Genomic DNA, 14,084 nt, shown 5'->3' with positions numbered 1-14,084 from the left:
GTGGACTATATGTAAACATCTTTTATGTGCAATATCTTATTCACGTAAGAGCTAAATAAAGAATATGCATTTTGCATGATCCCTTCTATTTGTATAAAATAATTAACATTTTGCAGATTCTGCAAGGTGCATGTAAACTTTTGACCTCAACTGTACCTATGTATCAGTGTTATCTGAATATAACTAAACATACAATATAAAAAAACTGTATCAAATATTTTCTCTTACAGTAATTCAGAAGAACATCTCTTTAAGCTAAAAGGCTGACCAGAACTCGATAGTGAAACGTCTCAAAAGTCGTTTCCATTTTAAGCTCAACCTGGTGGAGGCACTATACTTAAGTAAGAAAGAGACTGCTGTTGCACCAGAGAAGAAGATGTTTCTTTGAAATTCTTTGTGATTCTTACAAAACTGGAAAAGCAGCTGAAATTGACTCTGATTGTTTGAGATTTAAAGCCTGCAGGGGGCGTGTCATGGCTCAAATACCATCTTTGTAGTACGAAACTCAAATTTTTCACATAAATAAACAAATAAATACGTAAATATTTTAAAAGTAAAAAAAAGTTACAAAACAATACATTCATCAAATGTAACAAGTATCTGTCATGATCCAGAGAAGCCGCCATCAGTACGTTTGCTAACTGCCGTTGTAGATCACGTGACCAGAATTGTCCAGTGGTAGCCGTGGGCCGCTCCAGGTTCCGCTGTGTTTCTATGGTGTTGCAGAGTCCTCAATGTGGATCACTACATGGCGGTAACGCGGAACACTGCGGTAATGATAATTACCTAACAGGTTTTATACAATATAGAGATATTTTTAACTTATCCGTGGTTATAGTTAACACTGGGTGGATTTAGTCGAAATAAACCTATTACGGTTTCAATATATTTCAAGTCGTGTGTACACGAGGCCTGCATGAAAGCTCGTTAGCTTCTGGTCATTGCTAACCAGGCTAGCAGCAGATTGCTGTACTTTTCATTCGTGCGTTTTCTGAGTTATCTATGATTTACCTTACATTACGAAACTGCTACAGCTTGTTTGAGATGCATGTTGATAGAAAGCCCATGAATCCTGCACCGCTTGCCTAAATCACTGTATTTAACAGCTGTAAGTCAGCTAGCACCGCCACTGATGTAATGTACCAGCACAAGCGCGCCACTGTTGTGTCTACAACCGCTCTTTGTTGATATATAGCTAATTTGAAGATGCTAAAACTCTCAGTTCACTTTAGTGATGATAGTGTGTGTAACATAACGTTACGCTAAGCCAATAATGGCAGAAAAGGCAAAAACGCAAATGGAGGTTCTACGAGTTAAGTTATGCAGTGTTTCTTGTAAGGTTTTTAGGTGAACACAGTTTTCAATATAAATAAGGTTCATTATTGATTGTGAATCTGATTGAGCCTTTGCATCTTTCAGAGGAAATAATCTAGTGGTAAGTTAAACTAAACACGAAGATCGCAGAGTATTTTAGCACCATGCTACTGTTAGGAAAGACAATGTACGCCTACTTACACTGGAGATATGAAAATGACCAGCAGCTGCTTAAAGGCATAGTTCCACCTGAAATTCTGTCCTTACTTATAGTTTGTAATTTTTTTACAAATCTGTGTGACTGGCTTTCTCTTGGAGAACACAAAAGGAGATGAATTGGGTGAAGAGTAAATGGTGACTGATCATCATTCTGCCCTATATTTATCATTTTGTGTTTCATGGAAGAAAGTCAGTCAGCTATCCATAGCTTCTTCTCATTGCAGTGTTTTGAAATTATTATGCGTTGTGCATTTTCCGTGAACCACAGGTCATTGTAAAATTGTGAGTGCTTTGCCAGCAAGTCTCCACGGCTTCACAATCCTGGTTGACGTAATACGGTTCGCCTCATAGGTAAGTTGCAGAATGTTTCCTTGGCATATAATTTACATGCATTTGGATTTGATAATTTTTTTTCTAACTGCACTACCAGTCAAACGTTTTTGGACCATAAGATTTGTAATGTTTTTTTAAGGAAGTTGTTTCTGCTCACCAAGCATCTATTTGATCCAAAGTACGGAGGACAAAAAACTTGTGAAATATATTTACTATTTATAAAAAACTGTTTTCTATTTGAATACATTTAATTCTGATTTGCTGCTCAAAAATCATTTATTATTACCTTAAAAAACAGCTGAGTAGGATTTTTTCAGGTTTCTTTGATGAATAGGAAGTTCAGAAGAACAGCATTTATCTAAAATAAATCTTTTGAAACATTATACATGTCTTTATCATCACAGTGGCCTTGCTAAATAGGGTTGGGTCGATAGACGATGCCATCATCGCGATCCTCCACCCCACCACTGCCCCGCCCCCGCCGCAGCAGCAACCCGCTCGCGAAAAACACACACTGAATCACACTATATAGCCAGATGAAATGCATGCTTTCAATTTCCGCATCTTTACTTAATTTATTATTATTATTATGAGGAAATAATAACAAGGAAGTTCAAAATAAATTCAAAATAATTTAAATTAAATTAGATTAAATAAACTACACCAAATATGCCTTTTTCATGATTTTACCATAACGAACCAAGTTTGGAACAAAAAACAAGAATATATATATTTTTTCCATCAAAATACAAACGTACAATACAAAGCCTATACATTATAATTAACAGTTTATCATTCAAATGCATTAGGAATATGGAAACACTTGGATTTGTGCCGAATTACAGAGGTACGTGAGCCCAACGCCTGATATTTTTAGTTTCGCTTTGTTTTGGATTCTTAACTTTATATATTTTGTTTCATTCCTGTTCTGTTCTGAATACCTCTACATTTAAATGATTCATTTTGGAGTCAGGGTAACTAACTTATAGCTATGTTTATAGTGTTTATAATGTTAATACATTATAATATTTTGCTTGATTTGGTATTATTTCTGATATTACACTTTCTCTCTAAACATTCCACTGCTCATTAAATGCATTTGGAGAGAGTGGGTTAAGCAGTAAGCAATCAATGAGAGCAATTTTGAACTTAAAGCTGACTGGTCGAAAATATTAGGGATGCACCGATATGTATCGGTCGATAACTTGCGCGTTTTGTCAGTAAAGCCGGTTCTGTAATCAGCGGTAAATGCCATCAGGTGCGTGATTTCACGTTGAGCCGTATATACTACACACAGCCGTTGTTCACTGAGGAGCTGCGCACATTCACACTGATAATGAACATTGATTTGCGCAGCTCGTCGGTAAACAACGGCTGTGTGTAGTATATACGGCTCAACGTGAAATCACGCACCTGATGGCATTTACCGCTGATTACAGAACCGGCTTTACTGACAAAACGCGCAAGAATGATCGGCCGATTCATATCGGTGCATCCCTAGAAAATATGTTAAGGACCAACACACATCCTCCAAATACATCTACATAAACCCACGCTTGCTATGTCTCGTATGCATGCATGCACGCACTGTCACGATCTAATGCACTTGTTAATGCCGGATCTTTAAAAATCCGGCTCAAATTAAGCACTGGTGGAAACGGTAGGCTACAATGAATTAATTCGTTATGAATTAATTATTTAACAACAACCATCCCGCACTCCCGCCCTCTCCCCGCCCCCCGCAGATGATGCCATGTTTCACGTTAGACATCGTACGATGCCAAATTGGTCGACATCGCCCAACCCTATTGCTAAATAATAGTATTAATTTCTATAACCCCCCCCCCCCCCCCCGAAAAAAATTGTCAACTGTTTTAAATATTAAAAATAATAATAATCAATATTTATTGAACCGCAAATAATGATGCTGAAAATTCAGCTTTGATCACAGAAATAAATTACATTTTAAAAATATATTCAAACAAAAAGCAGTTATTTTAAATGGTACAAATATTTCATAATATTAGTGTTTTTGCTTTTGCTGTATTTTGGATCAAATAAATGCAGGCTTTGTGAGCAAAAAAGACTTATTTAAAAACAATTAAAATTCTTCCTGTCAAAAAACTGGTAGTGATTGTCTATTTTGGGCAAGATTGAAAAAGTCATAAATTCTGATGTGCAGATGCTGAATGAATAGAATTTTTGGTCTGGAAATACTTGAATATGTGCTGTCTTTTTTTTATTCCATGTCCATTATATTGTTTTCTCAGTGAGGCAAAGGTCTGATGATGGAGAATGGACAAGGCACAGGTGCAAAGCTTGTATTACCGCCTCTTACTCCAGAGCAACAGGAGGCGCTACAAAAGGTGATAACAGATTTTTATTGTTTTACTTTATTTTTAGACTTATGTCTTTCTTAGAGACATGGGAGAGAAAGTAATGGAGAGAAAGAGGGAATGGGATCAGTACAGGTCATGGGCTGAACTCCAACCTGCGTCACCTGCTTCAATGTGTCAAGAGCGGGTGTGCTAGTGCTGGGCCTTAAAATAGATTTTTAATTAAAAGAGTCAAGGCCATAGGATGCTGCTTCACAACTCAGATTGAAGCATGGGGCACAAATGTTTTTTTTTTTTTTTTTTTTTTTAAGTAACTTGACCATTAACTGTCTCTGACTGTTACATGAAAAAATAAAAATTCCAAACAAGCATGTGCACCATTTTGGGGAATTAAAGGTAACAAACTGATATTGTAATAAGCACTCAGATATGTAGCACATAAATATTGGGTAAAATAGACCAATTAGGAGTAGACATTACAGTTACGGAAAACACTGTTTACAGTTTACAGAAAAACAGTGTGCGAAATGAGTAAAATCAATGGAATAAGAGAAAAAATTGTTGTGGATTTGAATGTCAGAATCGGAATGCAAATCATTTTTATAGAATACTGTCGTAAGACGCCATTTGCGTCAAATGTACCTTTCTTTTATTCCATGGCTTTCATAGACTGCTACTTGAAAACTATTATTTTCTGCCACCAGATAGGCTCCGCTCATCACTGTTTGCAAACACCAAATTGGTCTATAGAGCCCTTATATTGTTATAAAGTAAAATGCCTTTGTCTCTCTTTTTTAGGCTAAGAAGTATGCCATGGAACAGAGCATCAAGAGTGTTTTAGTGAAACAGACCATCGCCCACCAGCAGCAGCAGCTCACAAACTTACAGGTGAACTAATATTATGATCTGATTATGCAGGATGCTTTAAATGTGTTACAATGTAAATGTTTTCTTATTTGAGAGAATTTACAGAATTGAAACATTGAAATGAAACTACATAGTGTCATGTAAAGGTGCAGGTTTATAATGCTGAATTGACTGAAGCAAGCCTGCAAAAAAGGAACTGATCTTTCAGACTTGCATATTACTTCTCTTAATATTGGATGCTGGTCTTTTAATTATACATTAGGGATTCATGAAAATTCAGGAAATGTTATTAATGATCACTCTGTTTAAACAATGTGAAGTCTGTAAAGACCTTAAAATCCCACTGATAATGGCAAGTTTTTACACTTAGGTGAAAAGGAAGTGTCTGTTTTTTCTTTTTTTCCACTCATCACAAGTCTTGTGAATGCTGTTTTTATTAGCCTCGAGATTAGACTGGAACACTCCACTGGAATAACTCATCATGTGTTATTTTGTTTGCCCTCCCTCTCTGCCAGTTTGGTTGAGGTCTGCTTTTTCTGGGATTCATATGTATACTTATATCTAGAAATTGGCCATAGTATGTACTGCACTACCTAAGCAGACATTATAATGACTGAAGAGTCAACAGCAGATGAGTTATCCAAAGGAAACATTCACACCCTATGCTCAGTTTATTTCTTGACTTTGTGAACAGATGGAAAATCTGAGCAGACTACTCATTGCCTTTGTTGAAAGTCATTCCTGTTAGTAGCTCTGTTGCTTTAATTGTGAAATGTTTCCGGTTTTCATTCAAATTAAGTGGTGTTTTAAAGAGGTGGGCAGAGTTAAAGTTGAGTTCGGAGGCATTGACCAGTCAGAGAGACTGTCTGGAATACTATGTCTGTCTGCACAGGATAAAAGAGATATCTAACCTTTTTCAGCACTTTTCCATCTTTACTGTGTTTCAGATGGCAGCAGTGACAATGGGCTTTGGAGATCCTCTCTCATCTTTACAATCGGTCAATAGATTAACTATTATTTACCTTCTGTACGCGTTTTGGCATAATGACCGTTACCCTTCTTTAACTGCCATTGGTCTGATACGCTAGACATTTGCAGCAGCATATTTAAAAAGCAGACATGGCTTTTGTGAATGAAATGTTTGTTTTGGTCACCCATTTCATTAAGCAAGGATGCAAGATGACACGACATGAACTACCTCCATGAACTGACTGTACTGTTTCAGTGTTAATTAATGCCACGGGAGCTGTTTTAAATCACAGGGACAGGATAGCGGACTTTTAATGTGACAACTACACAGAGCATTCCTCATTTACTGACAGTCCATTCCATATTCGCCAATCTAAATCACTGCATGGCCACCCGTGCGTGTGCCCTCGTGTCACTGCTCACTGAAGTTTATTTTTCTATATGGAGCTCCATTTGTCGTGAAAAATCTTGTGGGGATTGTGTGTGTTGTGAATGGTGTGGATGATCCATTTCTCCTTTGTGAATATGCTGTGGCATAAAAATGTCATGTTTGTCTGCTGTAAAAGAGGGCTAGCGGTCACTACGACAATCCAAATTGAATCTGCCTAAAATTTGAGCCTTGTGTGTAATCGTATACTTTCGTCATGTGGCTGACATGCAAGCCAAAACTTGAATGATAAATAATGCTTAAACAATGATAAATGTGTTGTTTGGTTAGACTAAAAGTGTGAAACGGATAGATTTGTGCTGATTCTCCCTCAACACTGATCTGATATGTAAGTCCAAAAGCTCACCTCATGAAAAGAGAACTGATTTCACCTCAGCTCATTATCCAGGGTATTTAGTCGTGCTAAGGGGTTACTTTCACATGTTAACTATTTAGGCTATCAGTATTCTTGGGCAGAATTCAGGTCAGTTATAACTCTACATGTTTTAGTCTGCAAGCACTCACACTAATTTAGGAACATGCAAGCAGCACTCTCGAAATGGTAAGAAGGGGCTGTGCCACATGTTCCTAATTCACGTTGCTGTGCTTGTCGTTAATGGTAAGTGATGTAAGTAATGAGTAAGCATAGAGGACCAATGGAAGTGGGAACTAGTACTAAAACAGAATCTAAAAAAACCTTTAATCCCTTGCTATATTTGATCTCATTGTCTTTGGTGCTTTGTGTTTTTTCCCTCTGCTTTTTATTGTTCACTAGCTAATATTCTCTATTGTTGTCTCTTCCTTTCATGACCGCCAGGTGGCAGCACAGAGGCAGCGAGCTCTGGCCATCATGTGCCGTGTATATGTGGGCTCCATTTATTACGAGCTGGGGGAAGATACCATCCGACAGGCCTTCGCCCCTTTTGGTCCCATTAAGAGCATTGATATGTCTTGGGACTCTGTCACCATGAAGCACAAGGTATGCTATGACCCATGTATGGGTCATATTTTTGTTCAAAATATGTTCAAAAAGCAGAATTAATTAAAGGGGTCCTGTTATGCCCCTTAATAAGATGTAATATAAGTCTCAAATGCAGAGCCGATCCTCCCTATATGCAAAATACGCAAGCTGCATAAGGCCTCCGAAACACCAGGGGGCCCCCTTGCTCTCAAAAGTGATTTTGTTTTAGTATCAATTTCTTTTAATGCAGTGCGCTGTCGCCCTTTCTACATAAGTGTTACTCATGCGCTGTCCGTGAGTGCGACAAAGAGTCTGTGAAGTTTCAGTTTAAAATACCACACCGATTATTGTACCAGGCTGTAAATTTCCCCTTTTTGGCTTGAAGCATTATCATGTTTTTGATTATCATCTCTGTCGTGCCTTCATGACGTTGCAGTTATTCGAGCAGCATAAAAAATTTATTGTTTGCATGCATTCAAAAACCCTTGTCAGTTTAAACTTCTGTTTTTAGGGGTTCAAGCACGTAGTTGTAATTGTTAGAATGGCCAAGGATCTGCAATCTCCAAGTAAAACTGGTTGGTCAGACCAAACTGTTTCAAGTCGTAGAGACTTAAAACTTGGAGGGGATGGTAGTACTCACACTACCTCAGATTCGTGAGCCTGGTGAAATTCAGTGTAGAAAGATTCTCTGGAGAGTGAATATCTATAATTATTAAAAAAAAGTTGGACTTTCGTTGCAATATTGCATTTTTCAAAGGGTGTAAACGATTGTGCAAACGAAAGCGCTTGAACCTTGATATTTGCTGCTTGCAGCTATACACATACATATTTATTTTTGGTAGAAAATATAAAAAGCATATTAGGACTCCCTTTAAAAAAAATTAATATGCAAACGGTAATGGTTTTGTTGTACTTTAATTTTGAATTACATTGATACTCCTACATTTTTTTTATTGTAAAATAGTAGCTTTTCAACTTTTTAAAAAAAATGCCTTCTATACTTCAAAATGTTTTTTATTCCTGTGTTGGCAAAGCTGCATCAGCAGCCATTATTCCATTCTTCAGTGTCAAATGTTCCTTTAATAGGTAGTTCTAATATGCTGATTTAGTGCTTAAGAAACATTTCTTATTATCAGTGTTGAATCCCATTTGGTATCAGTTTCACCCTTCTCTTAAAGTCTGTCTCATTAGAAGCATGTAAACCTTGTACACATTGAAAACTCTGTCTCAGGGCTTTGCCTTTGTGGAGTATGAGGTTCCTGAAGCAGCTCAGCTGGCCTTGGAACAGATGAACTCAGTCATGCTGGGTGGAAGGAACATTAAGGTGGGTTCCAAACAGGACAATCAGTCTTAAACTGCTTTTTATTAGCTGTCCGACAGTAAGATTTTTTTCCCTGTTTTGTTGCTTTTGTGTGTGCATGACTCAGAGAATCTGTCAGCAGACTTAATGTAGCTGTGTACCTGTGTTTGTGTGAGTGAGTGAGTGAGTGAGAGTACACACTCTCGTGTGTGCTTATCTTTTCTCTAACCTGAATGTAAGTATATGCAATGCCATGCTTCCACACCGTCATACTGTGTTTGTTTTCGGAGCTCCATTCCTCTAGGAGCTGCAGAGGGAGCGTTTGTATGAGACGGGCTCTTCTCTGTCCGGGATGTGCTGATGATGGGCTGCGCCTGGCTGGTGTTTGCTTGGCCGCCCCAACTGCAGCACAGATGCCACCAATTAAAAAATGCTTCTTTTTTTTTTAACAATGACAGACACACATTACAATTATAAATCAACTTTTATTTTTTATTCTTTAACACACCCGTGCTCTCACAGTGACCAGTACTATGGCTATAGGCAAGAATTAGCTACTGCTAAAGTACTAACATCAATATAGTTTTTTTTTCCTTTTATTTTTAATTCTGCCATGAGTTTGTAAAATAACAGATATTTGAGGGTCTCCGAACATATTTGACATGTATGCAAATAGCTAGCTTGTAGAAAAGGTCTTTTGATAACTTCATTTGTTAATAGGCTGGGTTGCATTTTATATTCTCTTTTACTGTATTTGGTCTTTTATATTTTTCAACCACTTTTGCATTTATATACGCAAGCACACACATCCTTTATACACTTCCACTTAGTGGCCACTGTGCTGGTATGTGTACTGTAGGTGGGGCGGCCAGGTAACATTGGACAGGCGCAGCCCATCATCGACCAACTGGCAGAGGAGGCACGTGCCTACAACCGAATCTATGTAGCCTGTATCCACCCTGATCTATCTGACGACGACATTAAGAGTGTCTTTGAGGCCTTCGGAAAGATTAAAAGTTGTATGCTGGCACGGGAACCCACCACGGGAAAGCACAAGGGCTACGGATTTATTGGTGAGCCGTCTAGAAAGCACTGTAAACCGTTTGTGGAGAGTGAGTCAATGCTGTATGTTGTACTTTTGTGCAACTGATGATTCATTTCAAGTGTTCCAGCCTCATACGTTTATGAGATGTTTTTCCAGATATTTCAAGTGAAGTTCACTGAGTTGTGCCATGCTTTTTACCTGTAGACATGGCGTGTTGAAGTATGAATAATGCAAGAATCAAATGTATAGACAGATTCCTAAAGCTTCCAGAAATGTGAGATATGAAAACATATTATAAGCCTAGATTGAGGAACCGCTTTCTCCATTTCACCATGGGTAGAATATGAAAAGCCTCAGTCATCGCTGGATGCCGTCTCGTCTATGAATCTGTTTGACCTTGGAGGTCAGTACCTAAGAGTGGGGAAGGCTGTTACTCCTCCCATGCCTCTGTTGACACCTACAACCCCTGGAGGTCTGCCTCCTGCTGCGGCTGTGGCGGCTGCTGCTGCGACCGCCAAGATCACTGCCCAGGTAAGAATTAAATTTTGGATCAGGCTGAACACTACTTACCATTATAGGGAAAAATTGCTGTTTCTGAGATTTGGTAGATTTCAGAGAAGCTGTTGTTAAGGGAATAGTTCACCCAAGAATGGAAATTCTATCATTAATTACTCACCCTCATGTTGTTCCAAACCCATAAGACCTTTGTTCATCTTCATCTTCAAATTAAGATATTTTTGAAGAAATCTGAGCACTTTCTGACTCTGCATAGACAGCATGCAATTACCATATAAAATGTGTAATGTTATGAAGCTACAATAATACTTTTTTGTGTGCAAAGAAAACAAATAATGGCTTAATTCAACAATTTCTTCTTTTCTTTCACTCTTTGTCACACAAGTTAGGGATTTCACATTGACATGGAACCTGTAATTTTATATTTGTTTTCTTTTTGCATTGCTGGTGCTGCAGGAGGCTGTTGCTGGAGCGACAGTGCTGGGTTCTCTCGCTTCACCAGCACACATTCTCAGTCAGCAAATGGGACTTCCACAGGCCGTACTGGCTGCCCAGGCCCCTGGCATCATCACAGGTTAGCAAAAATCAATGAACACATCTTTGGAGCTCAGTGCAGTTTGAATTGAAATCCTAACCCCCCTGAAGGCCTGTGCACATCAAGATGATTGTTCAGTTTGAACAGCGTCTTTGAGTGAACAGCTTTTAATGCATCTGTTCAGATAAACATAACCATTCTTTTGCCATCAATGCAATTTTTGTTTTTTTCAAAGAGAAGCTCTGTATTGTCTTCTAGTTTTTTTTTTTTTTTTTTTTTTTAATCCCTGCTGTTACATAAAACTATGACTTAGCTGGCACTTAAGCTCAGTGTTTTGCTAAGTGACTGAACTGAATGTTATCTAATCCTCTAATTTGATCCATTTGATAGGTGTGACACCTGCTCGCTCCACTCTTCCTGTAGTCCCTCAGGTTGGTTTGGTCAACCCAGTACTAGCATCCCCACCAGTCACAACACCTGCGTCTGCGGGAACACCAACGTCTGCAGCACAAATGCATACAGAAGTGAAGAGAGAGGAAGACAACAGGCGGACTGAGGATCAGAGTGCACCAGTCGGAAATGGACAGGACAGTGAACTGGAGCAGCTAAGTGTCAGCGCGAGTGGAGGAAAACAAACAGTCATGCAGTCAAAGGTTAGACAGAGAGTAAAAGAGTAGTAATTAAAAATGACCCAAAAATTTCATCTCATTTTCAACAACACCAAATGAATAAATCAAAAGTTTCAATATTCAAAATGTTATTAAAGGCAGTTAAATTAGTTATTAGTTTACCCAAAATGAAAATGTTGTCATTATTTATTCACCCTAATGTTTTCCAAACCTGTAGGTATTCCTTGTTTCTGTTGAACGCAAGATATTTTGAATAATGTTGGTAGCCATATAGTTGCTGGTAGCCATTGACTTTCCCTAAGCTATGGAAGTCAATATGGACAGTCAACTGTTTGGTTAACCAACATTCTTAAAAATATCTTCTTTTGAGTTTAGCAAAAGAAAGAAACTCATACATGTGCAACGGTAACAACTTGAGGGTAAATAAATTATGACAGTATTTACATTTTTGGAGCAAACTTCAGTTGTAATATATCATGTCTGTTTACCCTGTTTTTCAATCTCTATTTGCCCATATGCAGTCAACAGTTATGGTGCTACGCAACATGGTGGGCCCAGAGGACATTGACGATGACTTGGAAGGCGAAGTGATGGAGGAATGTGGGAAGTATGGTGCTGTTAATCGGGTTATCATATACCAGGAGCGACAGGGTGAGGAGGACGATGCTGAGATAATAGTGAAGATCTTTGTGGAGTTCTCTGATGCTGATGAAATGAACAAGGCCATCCAGGCTCTCAACAACCGCTGGTTTGCAGGTCGCAAGGTTGTTGCCGAGTTGTACGATCAAGAGCGTTTTAATAACAGTGACCTCTCTGCGTAAGACTGTCCCGAAATGGCCACTGGCTCCGTCTCCCGGCACTCAAACTCACTCGGCTTTCATCACTGCTGCTTGAGATCCGGGCCTCTTTGAAACTTGTAATTATTTTTTTATTGATGTCGATAGTAATAATATTATTGGAAAAATCCCATTGGTGGGATTTAGCTTAGGACAAAAAAACATGCTCCTCATACATTTACTTTGTGTCACCTACTGTGAAAGACTTGCATTTTTTTTAACAGTCATTATTATTTGCAGGGTTTTGTTTTCTAATTTTGAAGAAAAGATGCAATTTTTCCCCTTCCCACCCAACTTTTTTATAAATGGCAACTTTTTCTCCACTGACGTTGTGTTCGGACCCTAAACATTGTGTTGGTGACATTGGTTCTGGCTTTACCAAAACAATAAATTTCTCTAATATGCAGTGTTGTTTCAGTCTTTCATATGGATGGTTGGATGAGGTCTTTCCTGATGTACGTCTCACACACACACACACACACACACACACACACACACACACACACACACACACACACACCATTATACACACAGTAGAACATAAGTTTAACTTGAGATAATTGTTTTTGATTTCATACAAGGTAATATTTGGAAATTAGCATTTGCCTGTTTGTGTACATAATTTTGATATAAAACTCAGTATACAGATAGTATGTAAAGTTAAAACAAGCCAAAGTGTAAGTTGCTAATGTGTTTTCTATCTAATGCTGATTCATATTAAAATCCCTGTATGCTTTTGTTTTTAGTGGGGATATTTCTCATCTCTGGCTGTTTGCTCCCAGCCAGTGTAAGTTTAGATCCTTAGAATTCAGAGTTCCTCTGCTCTAGTATGTTCAAAACCCAGCAGGCTGCTTAGTCATGATGTGTTTACATACAGTGCTTTCAAAGTGTATCATTACATGCATTAGAATTGTATTACTAGTCCAAATAGTTAGGCTTAGAGACATTTTAAGTGAGAAATTGATGTAAACTAAACTAAGCATGAATATTTTAGGTGAGAATGTATCATTTGACATCTATCTAAACCATCCTGAATACCCTAGTAACACCCTAAGAGAAAGAAAGACTTTCACACACTGAATTATGTCCTTTAAAAAAATTTAATTACCAATTAACAAATAATAAACGGGTTTACATTTAACTGCTCCAGCTTTTAATCAGCAAGTGAGGTTGAATTGTTTTAAAAGCAGAACTATAATCAATAAAAAGTAAACAAACATAAGCTCTGTGATCTTCCAAATGTTTCAAAATTAAGTGCATGATGCTGTTAACAGCATCCTCACTTCCTCTTCCTTTTTTATAGCCAAACTGTAAAGGATCAAAACTTTAAGTAACATCAGCTTTTAACAAAGACACAGTGCACTAGCAATTACCCAGAACACCCTTAAAAACACCTAGAAACTACCCAGGACACCCTAGCAAATCACACAGCAATCAATTAATCCTAAAACATTCATCTTTGACCTTTAGAAATGTATTTAAATGTGAAACTGCTTCAAAAATGTCTCTATATAGATAGCTAGCTAGCTTTTAAAACTACTTCAACTTTTAACTACTTCAAAAAAATGATGGAAATGGCCAAGATTCCCTGGGGGGCTAGTTCAGGACATATTTTATATTTTTAAACCACATATGAAATACCATTAATTTTATGTATGAAATATGCATGACGTTTGGAAGTTATTATGAGAATAAAAGATGAAAATCCTCTACATTTTGAAGTAGAACTCCACCCCCCAAATCAGAATCATGAATCTTCTGCAGTGATGGGAATAACGGCGTTATTTATTTATTTAT

At 37.9% G+C, this 14,084-nt stretch overlaps 1 protein-coding gene across 2 annotated transcripts; it reads left to right on the top strand.

Moving 5' to 3' along the window:
- The first annotated feature begins 701 nt into the window (after positions 1-701).
- Positions 702-12,693, top strand: puf60b (poly-U binding splicing factor b). Of its 2 annotated transcripts, XM_073835889.1 has the most exons (12): positions 702-772; positions 1,802-1,884; positions 4,137-4,232; positions 5,001-5,090; positions 6,017-6,067; positions 7,283-7,444; positions 8,658-8,750; positions 9,586-9,799; positions 10,112-10,302; positions 10,744-10,861; positions 11,213-11,475; positions 11,973-12,693. In XM_073835889.1, the coding sequence occupies exons 3-12, from the start codon at positions 4,152-4,154 to the stop codon at positions 12,270-12,272; spliced, it is 1,563 nt and encodes a 520-aa protein (XP_073691990.1). In that variant the 5' UTR covers positions 702-772; positions 1,802-1,884; positions 4,137-4,151; the 3' UTR covers positions 12,273-12,693. The 2 variants fall into 2 exon arrangements, with proteins under 2 accessions (XP_073691990.1, XP_073691991.1); XM_073835890.1 differs by lacking the exon at positions 6,017-6,067.
- The last annotated feature ends 1,391 nt before the right edge of the window (positions 12,694-14,084 follow it).

The sequence above is a fragment of the Garra rufa genome, chromosome 3 (genome assembly GCF_049309525.1).
Source record: "Garra rufa chromosome 3, GarRuf1.0, whole genome shotgun sequence".
Classification (NCBI taxonomy): Eukaryota; Metazoa; Chordata; class Actinopteri; order Cypriniformes; family Cyprinidae; genus Garra; species Garra rufa.
This window is presented reverse-complemented; position numbering and strand designations above follow the sequence as displayed.

Excerpts from the sequence above, each read along its gene's own strand:
- puf60b (XM_073835889.1), top strand. The coding sequence starts at position 4,152 with ATGATGGAGAATGGACAAGGCACAGGTGCAAAGCTTGTATTACCGCCT. Across the intron at positions 9,800-10,111 it reads CAAGGGCTACGGATTTATTG|AATATGAAAAGCCTCAGTCA; the intron begins GTGAGCCGTCTA and ends CACCATGGGTAG. Across the intron at positions 10,303-10,743 it reads CCGCCAAGATCACTGCCCAG|GAGGCTGTTGCTGGAGCGAC; the intron begins GTAAGAATTAAA and ends CTGGTGCTGCAG.